The sequence below is a fragment of the Dipodomys ordii genome, unplaced genomic scaffold (assembly GCF_000151885.1).
Source record: "Dipodomys ordii isolate 6190 unplaced genomic scaffold, Dord_2.0 Scaffold45, whole genome shotgun sequence".
Taxonomy (NCBI): Eukaryota; Metazoa; Chordata; class Mammalia; order Rodentia; family Heteromyidae; genus Dipodomys; species Dipodomys ordii.
Window position 1 is genome coordinate 13285940 of NW_012267261.1, and position 14407 is coordinate 13300346.

Sequence of the window (14407 nt, forward strand, 5' to 3'; positions counted from 1 at the left end):
TGCAATGCTTGGTAAGAAATGTACGCATTATCCTGCCCATGTAATTGTAACCCCTCTGTACAGTATGTTCACAAATAAAATAAAATTAAATTAAAAAAAAAAGAAAGTAAAGAAGTCTTTGCTTTTTTGCTTCCTTGCTTGCCACTCGGCCTCTTGGTGAATTCTTTCAGGCTCAGAGCCCCCGACAAAGTCCCCTCACCTACAGGAGGGACAGTTGACAATTCCATGCAGGCCGCAGCTGGGCATGCTGTGCTCACCACATCTGCTTCAGAGAAAAGGGGAACCCTCAGCCTGAACCACACAACCCCTTGCTGGCTGCGCACCCTGACAGTCCTCTCACAGTGCCATTTCCTTTTCAGGAATAATTGCATTCCAGGCCTCCACAGCCACTATCCATTGTGTCACCATGGTTTGCAGAGGAGGCTCAAGACCCTGCCCAAGGTCAGCACTCCAAGGGCCCAATTCAAGATTTGCAAACGTTACTTTTGTTCTCTCTCTGACAACCCTCTCCTCCACGAACAGCCTCAACCACCCTAAGCTTCTCTGTACCCACCAGGAGTTTACTGAGGAAGCCAGAAATCTGCAGGCTCAGCTTGACCACATTTTCCACAGCTGAGAAATAGACTCCTGAAGATCCATACACCCAGTCCACCGCAATCACATTGGCATCTGCTGCCTGCAACAGGGCTCTGATGAATTTATCAATCCAGGAAGGCTTTGTACCTAACACCCTAGAAGGGGACAAAAGGGAGAGACGGAAGAGGAATTACCTGCCCAGCTGATATCCATTGTCATAGAAACTTTTATGGGTCCCAAACCCAGTGAGGAAAGTCAAAAGCAGAGAAGGACCACCACATGTGCTGGTCTGGGGCTTGAATTCAGGGCCTGGTCTGTGGAGCACATGGGCAGCAAAGATGGCGATGGGAGGGGGTTGAATGGGCAGAGCCTAATTTACTGTAGAGCACATGGCCAGCCAAGATGGCTCTGGGAGAGAGTAGAGTGGGCAGACCCCAATTGATCTTCTGATCAGTGCCTAACCAGCCCTGAAGGCTCAGGTGAATGATAGGGTGTGACCTTGACAGTGATTGGTTCCTCTTCCTCCCTTACCATACCACCCACCCTTTGTGTCTTTAAAAAGGGGCTACTCTCTGTTAATAAATGAGTTTTCTACCTGCTGGATTTGGCTCCCTGCTGTGTCTGATTGTCTCCTGGGCTGAGGGAGGCTGGGGAACGGGTGAGTGCCGCACTTACCTTTCCTCGGACCGTCTTTTGTGGGACGGTCGAAGACCCAACAGTGGCCACTGTCTCTTAGCTTTTTTTTTTTTTTTAATCCAGGCTGGTGCTCTACCACTTGAGCCACAGCTCCACTTCTGGTCCTTTTGTTTTTGCAGGTTAATTGGAGATAAGAGTCTCCCAAGGTTTCTAGTATCTGTCTGGCTTCAAATCTTGATCCTCAGATCACAGCCTCCTGAATAGGTATGAGCTACTGCCTCTCAGCTGTTAGTGTTCATTGTGGAAAAGAATTTGTACCTTGGGACTAAGAGTTAGGATCTTAATTCTCATTCTAGAATAAAGGCTGTTTCCTTGAGGATGTTTTCATTCATTCACCCATTAATGTATTCATTCAACAAACACTTACTGAGTACCTGTAGACCAAGGAATAATCTAGGTGTTTTCCAAGAAGTAAAGGCAAGTTAGGTACAGTCCCTATCCTTCTGGAATTTACAGTAAAATGACACTTTTTTGGAATATGAATAATGGGAAAGTTTTCAGAAAGGTTGTACAACAAACAGGTCAAACAAGTTTTTCTGGTAATCCCTGCCCACATACTGTACCCCAATATGCACATACTCATGTGGAAGGGAGCACAGGTATGTGCCCCAGGAAGTGGTTTAGGGGGTTCTGGGCGCAGGCAGACTGACACGCCTCATGAGCTCTCTAGGATTGGAGGTAGGTACACACTCAGCCTTGGTTAGTGACCAGTTGTAAAACTTGTTAGAAGGCTGGATACCCCATGCTCACTCCTATAATCCTAGCTACTCAGGAGGCTGAGATCTAAGAATCAGTTTGAAGCCAGCCCGGGCAGAAAAGTCATTCAAACTCTTGTCTTCAACCAATAACCAAAAAGCTAGAAGTAAAGGTATGGTTCAAGTAGTAGAGCTCCAGCCTTGAACAAAAAAAAGCTAAGTAACAGTACTCAGGTACTGAATTCAAACCCCAGTACTAGAACAAATGGAAAGGAAAAAAAAAAAAAGACTTGTTAGAAGACAGACTTTGGAATGCCAAGCAAGGTCTTTGAAGGAATCACATGGCCAGGGTTTGGAGTACAGCCATCCAAGAGGCAGAGAGAGGCCAGAATCAGGAAGCAGTGAGCTTCTGAATGGTACCTTTGTGCCCACCTGAGTGCCTAGCTCCTGAGAGGTGCTAACTTCTGGATATGATGGTTGTAGTACTCATAAACAATCACACCATAAGCCTGATGTTGGTAGCTCACTACTGTAATCCTAGCTACTCAGTAGGCTGAGATCTGAGGATTGCAGTTTGAAGCCAGCCCTGGCAGGAAAGTCTGTGAGACTCTTTTCTCCAATTAACTACCAGAAAACTAGAAATGGAACCGTGGCTCAAAGTACTAGAGCACTTGCCTTGAGCAGAAAAGCTCAGGGACAGTGGCCAGGCCCTGAAACTAAGGGGAAAGTGAAAGCAGGAAATCAAATCCTGGGCAGAAAAATTACCTGGGTAATTGTGGAAAATCAGGACCTCACTGTCTGAGACAAATATCATGCAAACCACGCTCCAGGAGTAACAACACAATGTGTGTTCACCCAGGAATGACCGAGATTATCCCTGCCAAAGCTCTATGTGCAATGGCTTGGCCAGAATTGCATGTGTGTACTGCCAGTGAGTGTGTAGACATGAGTGCAGAAGTGATCAACAAGAATAGACATGTGTGTGTGTGTGTGTTTGTGTGTGTGTGTGTGTGTGTGGCTGGTGCATATGAAGAACCTTCAGAGACAGCCATGACATGAGGGAGCACCACAAAGCCCTAAATCCATTCTTCTCCTCCCTCCCACTGACTTCCTGTGGCATATGGTCCCTTCCTAGCTCCTCGGCGGGAATATCCAATCGGTGGTTTAGCTCCCACCTGAATCCATGAATAAGGAGTTTGGTCCCCAGAGTGGCATTAAACCCAGCGGTTTGGATGTCAGTGCTTCCTTCCACCAGCTGCCCACAGCTGGGATCCTCAGGGGTAAAGAGGAGAAACTGGACTTTGAGGCTGGTGCCGCGGAGGAGGTTGGCGTTCTGGAAGTCGGTGCACTTTGGCTGTGTTGTGAGAGGTGTATCCCCTAGAAGAAAACAAAGCAGAATTGAAACTGCCCATAAAAGGGAGAAAAGAAGACTGGACTTACGGGCACTGGGTTTATTAGAATTGAGCTGGTATAAGAATAACTCACCTATTGCCTAAAGGCTGAAGCGTTTCTGGAGTGAAAAGACAAATGTGAGTATTTTTCATGTCTAAGATAAAATACCAGAGGGGAATATGAATGTTGCTCAATTCGAAGCAGTTAAAGACGGTGGCGATGGGGTTGTTCTTATGAGCTGGGGGGAAAGACCCTCCACCAAATTCCTAACTGCAAAGTCCTAACCTCCAAAGCTCCAGAAGACCATTGTATATGGGGAAGGTCTTTACAAAGTTCAAATAAGGCACACAGGATGACTGGTGTCCCTCGCAGAGGAGGAAATTTAGACAGAGACAGAGGAGAGACAGTGTGAAAAGATACAGGAAGAAGATGAGGCCATCGACTGCCAAGCAGGGAGGTGTGGAGCAGACTCTACCATCCCCGCCCCCACACATACACACTGTAGTCTCAGACCTCCAGCCCCTCCAGCCCCACATCTCAGTTGTTATACAGCACTGACATGCTAATCCCGACATCTGAAAACAGCCCTAAAGCTGGGAGCTAGTGGTTCACACCTGTAATCCTAGCTGCTCAATTCAAGCCAGCCCAGACAGACATATCTGAGAGGTTCTCATCTCCAATTAAGCAGCAAAAAGCCAGAAGTGGAGCTGGTGCTTAGCTCAAGTGAGGAAAAAAAAAAAAAACTAAGAGAGAGCATGAGGATCTTAGTTGAAGGCCAGCTACCAACACATAATTATTATTATTATTATTAAGATCAAAATCAAGACACAAAATATAAAAAGAACCCTGGGCAACCAAATGAGCAGTTACCATGGAGACTAGTCTCTCTCTCTCCTTGGTCTGACAGCCCATCTCAGAGGGCTTCAAACGCCCTCTGCTAATCTAACCACTTGTCCTGAGAAGAGGCTAGTGCCTCGCCAGTGGCTACCTCTCTAGCTGAGAAAAGCCCTAACCAGCCACACCTGCTCCATGGCACCTTATAATACACATCTTTCTTTCTTTGTGTGTGTGTGTGTATGCATGCACACACTGCAATGTAAACTCAAGGCCTTGGCACTCTACCACTTGAGCTTCAGCTCCACTTCTGGCTTTTTAGTGGTTAATTAAAAGAGTCTCATAGACTTTTCTGCCCAAGCTGACTTTGAACCACGATCTTAGATCTCAGCCTCCTGAGTAGCTGGAATTACTGATATAATCTACCAGCACCAGCAGAAACTCACTCACTCTTTCTTTCTTTCTTTTCTTTCTTTCTTTCTTTCTTTCTTTCTTTTTTCCTTCCTTCTTTCCTTTCTCCTATTTCTGGGGAGCTTGAAGTCATGACCTGTGCTGTTGCTTGACTTTTTCACTCCCAACTGGTACTCTACCACTTGAGCCATACCTCCACTTTCCACATCTTTAAATTAGTCATTTCTAGCAAAGGTGACTGAAGGACCTTTTGTATTATCAATCAGAAAAAAAGCAGCATCAAATTCTTGCTTCCCAAGAAGCTGAAAATCTGGTTCATCTCAATATCCAGCATCCTCCCCACCTCCTACCCCCATTCCATCCACGTCGACTTCTGAGATGATGAGTTGGGGCCTCTGACTCCTCACACCTCCTACAGGGAGAACTGGAGGAAGACCACTAGGCACGCTGATCTAAACACACCATCCAGTCCCTGGTGCTGCTGAGAGCTACCTACCTCACATTACTACCATGGAACGGGGAGTTGCAGAGAAGGTCTTTACAAAACTCTTGTCTGCCTCAGCCTCCCAAGTGCTAGGGTTATCAGCATGCACACAGCTAGCCATTGGCTTTTTAAAGAAAGGATAAAAGGGCTCTACTTGAACATTATATTTGAGCCACATAAGTTAAGAAATCTGTTCTTCTGATCATATAGGAAAACCTTTATCCATTAAGCAGAACTAAATCCTTTTAAATCAGCATAATATGTCACAAAGCAAGTGTTATCGTTTGGGTATAATTGTGGTATTCCTCAAAAGGTCTTCAAGTCATTGGGGCATGCCTTTGAAGAGGAATGTAAAGCCCCAGACTTCTCTAAATTCTTTCCACTTCTTCCTGAAGACATAGCCTTTTTCTACCACACATGTTCCTGCTGTGATGTGTTGCCCAAAGGAGAGGTCAAATGAATGGAGAATCTGATCATGAACGCAAGCTGAAGCAACGCAAGCTAAAAAACCTTTTTCTTTTTCAAGTCAGTTGCTTCCAATATTTTGTTATAATATTGTAAAACTTATTAGTACAACAAACCCCAACAATCATCAAAGAATCACTATCATCCAGATGACATTATCTAAATATAATACCATAAAATTAGAATTCAAGCCAGGTGCTAGTGGCTCACAGTTGTAATCCTAGCTACTCAGGAGGCTTAGATCTGAGGATTAGGGTTTAAAGATAGCCCAGTCAGGAAAGTCCATGAGACTCTTATCCCCAATGAACCACCAGAAAACTGGAAGTAGAGTTGTAGCTTAAAGTGTAGAATGCTCGTCTTGAGCAAAAGAACTTCAAGGATAGAACCCAGGCCCAGAGTTCAAGCCCCAGGACTGCCAAAAAAAAAAAAAAAATAGAATTCAACCTCAGAAGTAATTTTCAAATGCATCTGGAAATACAGAACACTCTTCCAAGCAATATATGGGTTAAAGAATAATCATAATGAAAAATGGAAAAACAAAAGAATGACAAACAAATGCATATTAAAATTGGTGTGAAATGGTTAATACAGCACTTGGGGGTTAAAATAATTTACTCAGCTGGGCAGCTCCAGTGCTTGAGTTCTTACCTATGCAAATAGGAACCCAACTAAAGGAGAGCCATCAGAGCCTGGGAAAACAAAGCTTAAGCCTCACCTGTCAAGATTTTTGCCACTCACCTTCTACCACACCTAACTGTTCCTCCTCTTTAACCTATCAAGTATTTTATTTGTCCTTGTCCATATGTACCTTTGAAAAGTTCCCCCCTCAAATCTCTTCAGTAAAATCCTGCCTTACTTGCTACTAGACCATCCATACACATCAACCATCAATTGCTCAGATAAACTCTGAACTTTTCCGGTGCCTACATTGATCTTTTAACAGGAAGAACATATAAACTTAAATACAGATACTAGGAAGAAAATAAAAGGAGTTAGATTAGAAAAATTAAACTCGGGATCCATTGCAACAATGAGATGTACAAATCGTTATGTGGAAAAACGAACTTCACAACTTTGGTGGGGGGTGGGGCGGGGGGTGGGGGAGGATGGGAAGGGATGGGAAGGGGAAACAAAGGAGGAGGCTACAATGCTTGATAAGAAATGTACTCATTATCTTGCCCATTTAATTTAACCCCTCTGTACAGTATTTTCACAATAAAAAAAATTTAAAAAGTTAAACTCAGAAAAGTCACAGAACAACTCTAAATAAAATACAGTGAAAGAAATACCAAGTTTAATAGTTTAAATGACAGAAAGAGAGAGAAAACAGTGAACTCTAAGCAACATTATTAGTGGCTCGGTCATTGTATTTCTCAGGCCAAACTCCTGGGCATATCTCTCAGTCTGCTCTTTTTCTTGTCTCCTACACACAACTAGAAGTAAGTCTTTGCTATCATCGAAAGCAAATACTCAGAATACAACCATTCTCATCCACCTACTCACTGCCTGGGTCATTTCTCAGAATCATTGCCACAACTGTCACAAATTTTCTTGATTACATTCTGGCCCCTTTAGTCTAACTGACTCATAGTAGCCAAGATTACCTTTTAAAAACTAAGTCATGTCATACCAGTGTGCAAAATTCTCTAAAGTACTTCACTGAAAATAAAACCTGATATCCTCACAATGGTCTATAGGTTCTAAATGACCTAATCCACACCCCTACACACACACCTTAGAAGCCATGTGCCTTACTATTTACTATGTTCCAGCCAGGTCCTCTTTACTCTTCCTTCAGCCACAGCTGTTTCTTCTGCCATGAATGTTAACCACCTTTCTCCCTTCAAATCTACTTGTCAAATGCCATTTTCTCTCCTCTACTATTTAAATTATTATCTGCTTGTGGATCTTGCCCATGGTCTCTCAAGTTTTCTTACCTTTGTCTACTTTCTTGTATAACAACCATCACCTTTTACTTTATTATGCAATTTGATGCTTTTATACTTACTGTTTACTGATTATCTTCCCACCTTAGAAAGGACTTCCAGCCAAAGCAGGCAGGGATTTTATCCATTTTGTTCTCTCAAATGCTTAAGAGCAGGGCCTGTCACACACATCAAACACCAGAAGCTGGTTCTTTGGAAAGAATAATAAGCTAGATGTACTTTTGATAAAACAGAGGAAGAAAAAAAGGAAGTCACAAACAAACAATATCAGAAATAGAAAGGGGATATAAATATAGACACAATCAGTTTGTTTCAAACCAGAAAAGGACATGTTTATACCCACCCAAAAGTTGAAACGATTATTTTCCTTAAAAATGGACATTTCCTAGAAAAGTACAACTTATCAAAACTTAGACAAGAAAGAAAAAAACAGATAATCAGATGGAAAGGGAAACATACAGGAGTTGAAACAGTACTCTTAGCTCCATCCATCAAAAAACTGAAAACAAGCTAGTTTTAGAGAAAAGTTCTACTTCTACTCAACTTACTATACACACTGTTTCCCATAGCAGAAAACAGGCCTCAGAATCCCAAGTCACTGAGAACAACCAAGATATCCAATCCAGATAAAGTATCCACAGATCTAAATCTATCCAGGGCACCAAGAAAAAACACCTGCCTAGTAAGAAAGAGGCCCCGAGTTCAATCCCCAAGGCTGCCAGAGAAAAGAGAAGGACAACAGAAACTCAAGATGCAAAACTATTTCATGGCCGAGTAAGCTTTGACCTAAGAAATGGATCGTTTTTTTTTTACTATTATAAAATCTATGCATATTTAGAGAATCATATGCTTGGAAATGGAGGCTTGGCTCGACTGGTACAGCACCAGCATTGAATAGAAAAACCAAGTAAGAGTTTAAGGTTCAGAATTCAAGCCCCAGCATCAAGAAAAGAAAGCAAAATCATATGCTCAACAGATGCTTTTTGACTTAAAAGTGATATTTATTTATTTATGTATGTCCTTCTCTGAGATGGTAGTTAACTCTGGTGTCAAATTCTGGGGGACAAATTTCCCCTTCATGAGAGGCCAGGGTCTTCAGGTACATGGAGGGATTTATGGACCAGATGGCTCCAAAAATGAATTGTCCAGAGAGAGCTAGGAGGCACATTTTTACCTGCCAGCTGCTCTCTGTCTGTGACGTTCTTCTAGAGCCCAGGAGATGTACTGTGCCATACCTTGTCCTCCTCTTTGGAACATGAAGTTTAAGGTCTCAGAAAAGAGAACCTGCAAAGTTCAGTCTTCGCAAACTGACAAGAGTACTAGTCAAAGCCCTAGGAGCTGGTAGTGGCCAGGAATAGAGAGGTTAGCCAGACAGGCACAGGCAGTCAGGCAATGGGCCTGGAAGAAGATTTTTCTAGGTAGATGGAAAAATACTGATTGCTCTATAGAAACAGTCCAAGTATTTCAACTTTTCCTTCATCCTAGAAAGGCAAGAAAAGGGAAGGCAGCACGGGCTGGAATGGGAACTACATGTAAACTCCAAACCACAGGTAAATTTCAAACTCCCAACAGCCTAACGGGCACAACCAATCAAAATACTGCAGACACGAGACCAAGGAGCAAGCTACCTTCCAAACACCTAATTATCACAAAAGTATAACCAAGATCCAAAAGCTATCCAGAGAAAGCCCCCAGACCCAGACAACTGATCAGTAACCCTTTCAACCAATCAGACCTCTCTTTTCTTCTCAGTAAATGAATTCCACACTTTCACACCCACCCTTCTTTGCTCATGAATTTAATTCCTAGAGCTCATGAGACAAGGGCCTTGCAAGATAAGAACCAGAGGCAAAACCACCCATGGCCAACTTCACAGTGATGACACTAGCCCATACGCATTGCCAGTACTGTGTCAAAGGAGCCGGAAACACTAACAAGGTTCTGCTAGCAGCTTCCTCCTTCCTCCTTACTTTTCTCAGGACAGATACAACCCCCCTCTACACATTGCCACTCCTACCCCAGCCCCTCAGGATGCTGGGTAATGAGGTCCTGCAGGTCACCAGGGTGGAAAGCTCCAAATGTAGCAACCCATGTCCACTCATAGCCATTAGAAGACGTCTTCAGCCGAAGGGAAGGGATTGTGTTCCGTGGATGAGGCTCCTCAAATGCTCAATACCTGCCAGTTCTCAGTGTGGGTGGATTTAATCAACATTTCTGGTGACCTTCCCATGTGTCTGGCCAAGCCAGGGAGAAAATAAATTCTCCGAATGAAGAGTATTCATGCCTCCATGGAGATCTTACTCCACTAGGGAATGGCCAAAACAGCTTGTTGAGAGGGAAGGTGGGGAATGAGAGGAGGATGGCCTGATGCTAGAAAGACCCTCACCCAGAGAATGCCCGTGAACTGAGAGTGGCAAGGAGATCCTGGACATCAGGTAATTGGGGAAGGCCCAGGAGAAGAGGAAGGGTCAGCTGAGTTGCTGGGTAGAGGTCAGAGCAAGGACAGCCGAAGGAGGTCAAGGCCTGGGTTGTGGGAACTGAAGGCCTGCTGAGGTTGTAAGAGTCTGATACACGTATGGAGGGAGGTTTTCTGAATGGAGGGGAACTGGCAGTGAACTCTGGGAGTCTGAGGAGACTGCATGATCGTTGAGAAGAATGAAAAGTAGAATCTTCCTGCATCCAGATTTATGCCTGAAGAGCAAGAGCCGGCTGTGACACTTGGAGGTGGGAAGGAGCCACTGCACCAACATCACCATAGCAATACGACCTAACTGCAATGATGTAATACTATTCTTCCTGTCAGACTGACAATTCTAAAAATCTGTGATGCTATAGAATGTTGGCAAAGAGGTGAGAAAAGGACCATAGCTCATAGGCCAGTAAAAAGTTATAACCTTGCTAGAAGGGATGAGGACAGAAAGGAACCTTACTACATTGTTGGTAGGAGTGTAAACTTGTTCAACCACTTTGGAAAGCAGTATGGAGGTTCCTCAAAAGACTCCACATAGAGCTCCCCTATGACCCAGCAATCCCACTTTTGGACATTTACCCAAATGATCACAAACAAGACCACACTAAAGCTACCAGCACAACTATGCTTATTGCAGCATTATTTACCATAGCTAAGATATGGAACCAACCCAGATGCCCCTCAGCAGATGAGTGGATCAAGAAAATGTGGAATATATACACAATGGAATTCTATGCCTCCATCAGAAAGAATGACATTGCCCCATTTGTTAGGAAATGGAAAGACTTGGAAAAAATTATATTAAATGAAGTAAGCCAGGCCCAAAGAAACAGAGGTCCCATAGTTTCCCTTATTTGTAATAACTAGTATATGTCTGAGACAAGCAGAAAAGGTCAGCTAAGTTGATGTTAAGGGAATGAACCCCAAGATAAGTATTTAAATGTTTTTTTTTCTTTCATGCAATTGTTTCTAACATATTTATAAGATGATTTCTTTGTTGCTATGTATGTCCCTCCCCCACAGTATAACCCCTGCTTTCACTGTGTTTGATGTTGGTATAATGTGTGGAGGGGAAGGGCAAAAACAAATCGTTTAACTAGGGATACAGGTGGACCCATTGCAACAAAGAGATTTAGAAGTTGTTATGTCCAAAAAACAAACTTTACAACTTTGGTGGGGGGGAGGATTGGGTGAGGGGCGGTGGGGGAAGTATGGGAAGGGTTGGGAAGGGGAAACAAAGAGGAAGCAACAATGCTTGATAAGAAATGTACTCATTATCTTGCCCATGTAATTGTAACTCCTCTGTACGGTATTCTCACAATAAAAAAAAGTTATAACCTCTTTGCAAGGCAATTTTTCCAACATCTGGAAAAGGTGTATCCAATTAAAAAAAAAATCTCAAGTCCTCAGAGCTTAGCTGGGGATAAACCACAGAGGAGCCATTCAATCAGCAAAAAAACCCTAAGCTCTGAGGCATCAAGGATGAGGGTATACAATAGCCGCCCTTGGGAGCTCAAATTCTGTCAGGGAAAGAAGAAATAACGTATGTCCCACAGGAAGCAGGCACAGGAGACCTGTGGCCAGGAAGCTGGGGGCTGGGAGAAGACCTAGCAATGCCACCTCACACAGGTAGGGGAGGACTTCAGAAACTACCTGAGCTGGCCTGGGTACAAGCACACTCCAAAGCTGAGTGCTGGTGGCTTGTGCCTATAATCCTAGCTACTCAGGAGGCTGAGCTCTGAAGATCAAGGTTCAAAGCCAGCCAGTCAGTGAAGTCCTTGAGACTCTTTTTTTTTAGTGCATTTTTTTTGCCTTTTTTTGGGTGGGGGGGGGTACTGGGGATCAAACCCAGGATGTTGCAAGTGCTTCACCACTGAGCTACAGGCCAGCCCTCCTTGAGACTCTCATCTCCAATTAACCAGCAAAAAGCCAGGAGTGGAGCTATGACTCAAGTACCACTGCGCCAGCCTTGAGCAAAAAAAGCCAAGTGGAGAGTGCAAGGTCCTTAGTTCAAGCCCCAGTACTAGCATTAAGAAGAAAAAAAAGATATGAAGAACAGGAACAACCCACAGGTAATATGTCATATGGATACCTGCAGGCAGAAGATCCTTTCCAAAGGGCTCCTCCCTTCTGGGGTGAGGAGGACAGTATGTTAGTGTTCATTTGCTATATTAAGGAAGTGTAAAGATAACAGGTTCTTTACCAGGGGAAAGAAAAAAAAATACCATACAATGTAAATGGTATTTGAGGGAAATTGCTCTGAGGTTAGGAGGGACCAGTGATCACAATCCCATCAATAGGCATCACAAACCCAAATTCAACTTTGGATAGGTAGGGTTAGAAAAGATAGCTAACCTCCATGCCAAAAGATCATTATGAAAAATTTCCTGAACCATTTGAAAACTTAAATATTTGTGCAAGTTGGCAAGGGTGGTAATAGCAATGCAGATTTTAGAATAATGAGTCAGACACCCGGGGAAGTTCATCTTCTGTGACCTGAGAAAGTGTACTGCTTAGATAGTAGGGGTTTTCTTCCCCCCCCTTTTACATTCACCTCAGGAGAGACAAAGGACTTTTAGGGGACCTTCCAATGGGCTAGTACTACATAAGAAAGTTCAACACTACGTTGAAAACGAACGTTACAACTTCGGTGGGAGGGTGGGGGGTAGTTGTGGAGGTGGGAGGGAAGGGATGGTAGGGGAAAACAAAGGAGGAGGTAACAATGCTTAATAGAAAATATACTCATTACCTTGCTCATGTAATTGTATCCCTCTGTACAGCATTTTTACAGTAAAAAAAACTACAAAAAGTCATAATAATTTTTTTTAAAAGAAGACGGTTTAAGAAACACAGACTCTGGGTGAGATAAAGTTCCAAACCAAGGCCCGAACCCCTGGCTTACCTGAACTTCCAATGCTGAACCACAGCAGGGACCCCCACAACCAGAAACTTCTCTCCCAGAAGACTGGGGTCATGACTGAGCTGGGGTCTCAGAGCTGGAGCTGGTACAAAGCAAGCCCCAACACCAAGAGTTCAAATAGTCCAGACTCCCACTTGGGGCTTACTAATCATTAACTGGCCATGTGGTCAGTCAAAGAAAAATAAACTCTTCCTATTTGTTCAGCCTCCAAATATTTCAGATTTCAGTTTCTTCTTCTCAAGGAAAATAAACACTTTCTTTTTCTTTTCTTTTTTCCTTGAAACCAGGGGACATTAAAACACCCTGTTCTTCCTCTCTGAGCCAAACATGATCAGGAAATGATTTCCCATTTCCCATCACAATGCCAGTGATGAGCAAGTCAGTCTTTTATCTCTCAGGAGTTACAAAAGCTTCACTGTGCTGGAATCTTCTGTGGACATGTTTGTCTTGCTCAGAAGCCTGAGCCCCTTAGGGTGGAACTTGCGTTTTAGTTTTGAATCTCCAGGACCCGGCACAGAGTGGAGCACAGGAAACATGCTCAGTGTATATTTACTGGACAGAATATGAGATGAAAATTAAATTTGTTTCTAGAAAGCACTACCTTCTTTCTTTCTTTCTTTTTTGCCAGTCCCAGGACTTGAACTCAGGGCCTGGGCACTGTCTGTGAGCCTCTTTTGCTCAAGGCTAGCGCTCTACTACTTGAGCCACAGCACCACTTCTAGCCTTTTCTGTTTATGTGATACTGAGAAACTGAACCCAGGGCTTCATGCATACTAGGCAAGCACTCTACTACTAACTCACTTTCCCAGGCCCAAGCACTACCTTTTACTAGAGTCCTGAGAGTAAAGTAAGTCTAACCTCTAAAAAGAGATATGCAAATTCTGAATGTACAGATGAAGAAAACAAAACAGTAGAAAAGGAAAAATACACTAGCAAGACTCTGTTGGTAGAAGTGACAAAGCTGGACCTGGAACGGGAGGGGGGATGGTGTTACTGCCTAACCATTTCCCCCCAAGGAGTGGCAGAAACCACAGGGAGCTATTTCTAGGCAGGTGATGGGGCAGGGCCCCGGCACTCCCTAAATTGCAAAGCCAAAGTCACAGCTGCAGGCCAGGATCTTCCTTTCTGAACACTAACTAGAAAGTGAGCCCCGTGGACTTGTGTATTTTATCTTGCAGTCAGGGCGTAGAGAGGATAGGGAATCTGCACAAAGTTGTGTAAAGCTAGGATTTAAAACAATAATCTAGCCCCAGAATCCATGCTCTGGATCCCTGTCCTGTGCAGACCTCATCCTTCAAGAGGCATTGGTACTGTGCCATCACTGCAAGAAAAGCACTTAAGAAGTAAGCCAGGCCCAAAGAAACATAGGTCCCATGGTTTCCCTTATTTGCAATATCTAGTATACGTATGAGTCAAGCGGAAAAGGTCAGATAATGTGATGTTAGGAAAATGAACCCTTAGATATGTATTCTAATGTTTTTTTCTTCCATGCATTTGTTTCTAACGCATTTATAAGAT

At 43.5% G+C, this 14407-nt stretch overlaps 1 protein-coding gene across 1 annotated transcript in view; it reads right to left on the reverse strand.

Annotated features, from left to right (window-relative positions):
- The window catches only part of Pla1a (phospholipase A1 member A), a 35385-nt gene extending 22245 nt beyond the window's left edge, over positions 1 to 13140 (reverse strand). Inside the window, exons 1-3 of the mRNA XM_013019288.1 lie at positions 12872 to 13140; positions 3143 to 3344; positions 554 to 731 (exon numbers count right to left, since the gene is read on the reverse strand). Of these exons, the coding sequence (XP_012874742.1) occupies positions 554 to 731; positions 3143 to 3344; positions 12872 to 12944 (453 nt within the window). The 5' untranslated portion in view covers positions 12945 to 13140. The remainder of the gene's footprint in view (positions 1 to 553; positions 732 to 3142; positions 3345 to 12871) is intronic.
- Positions 13141 to 14407: the final 1267 nt, after the last annotated feature.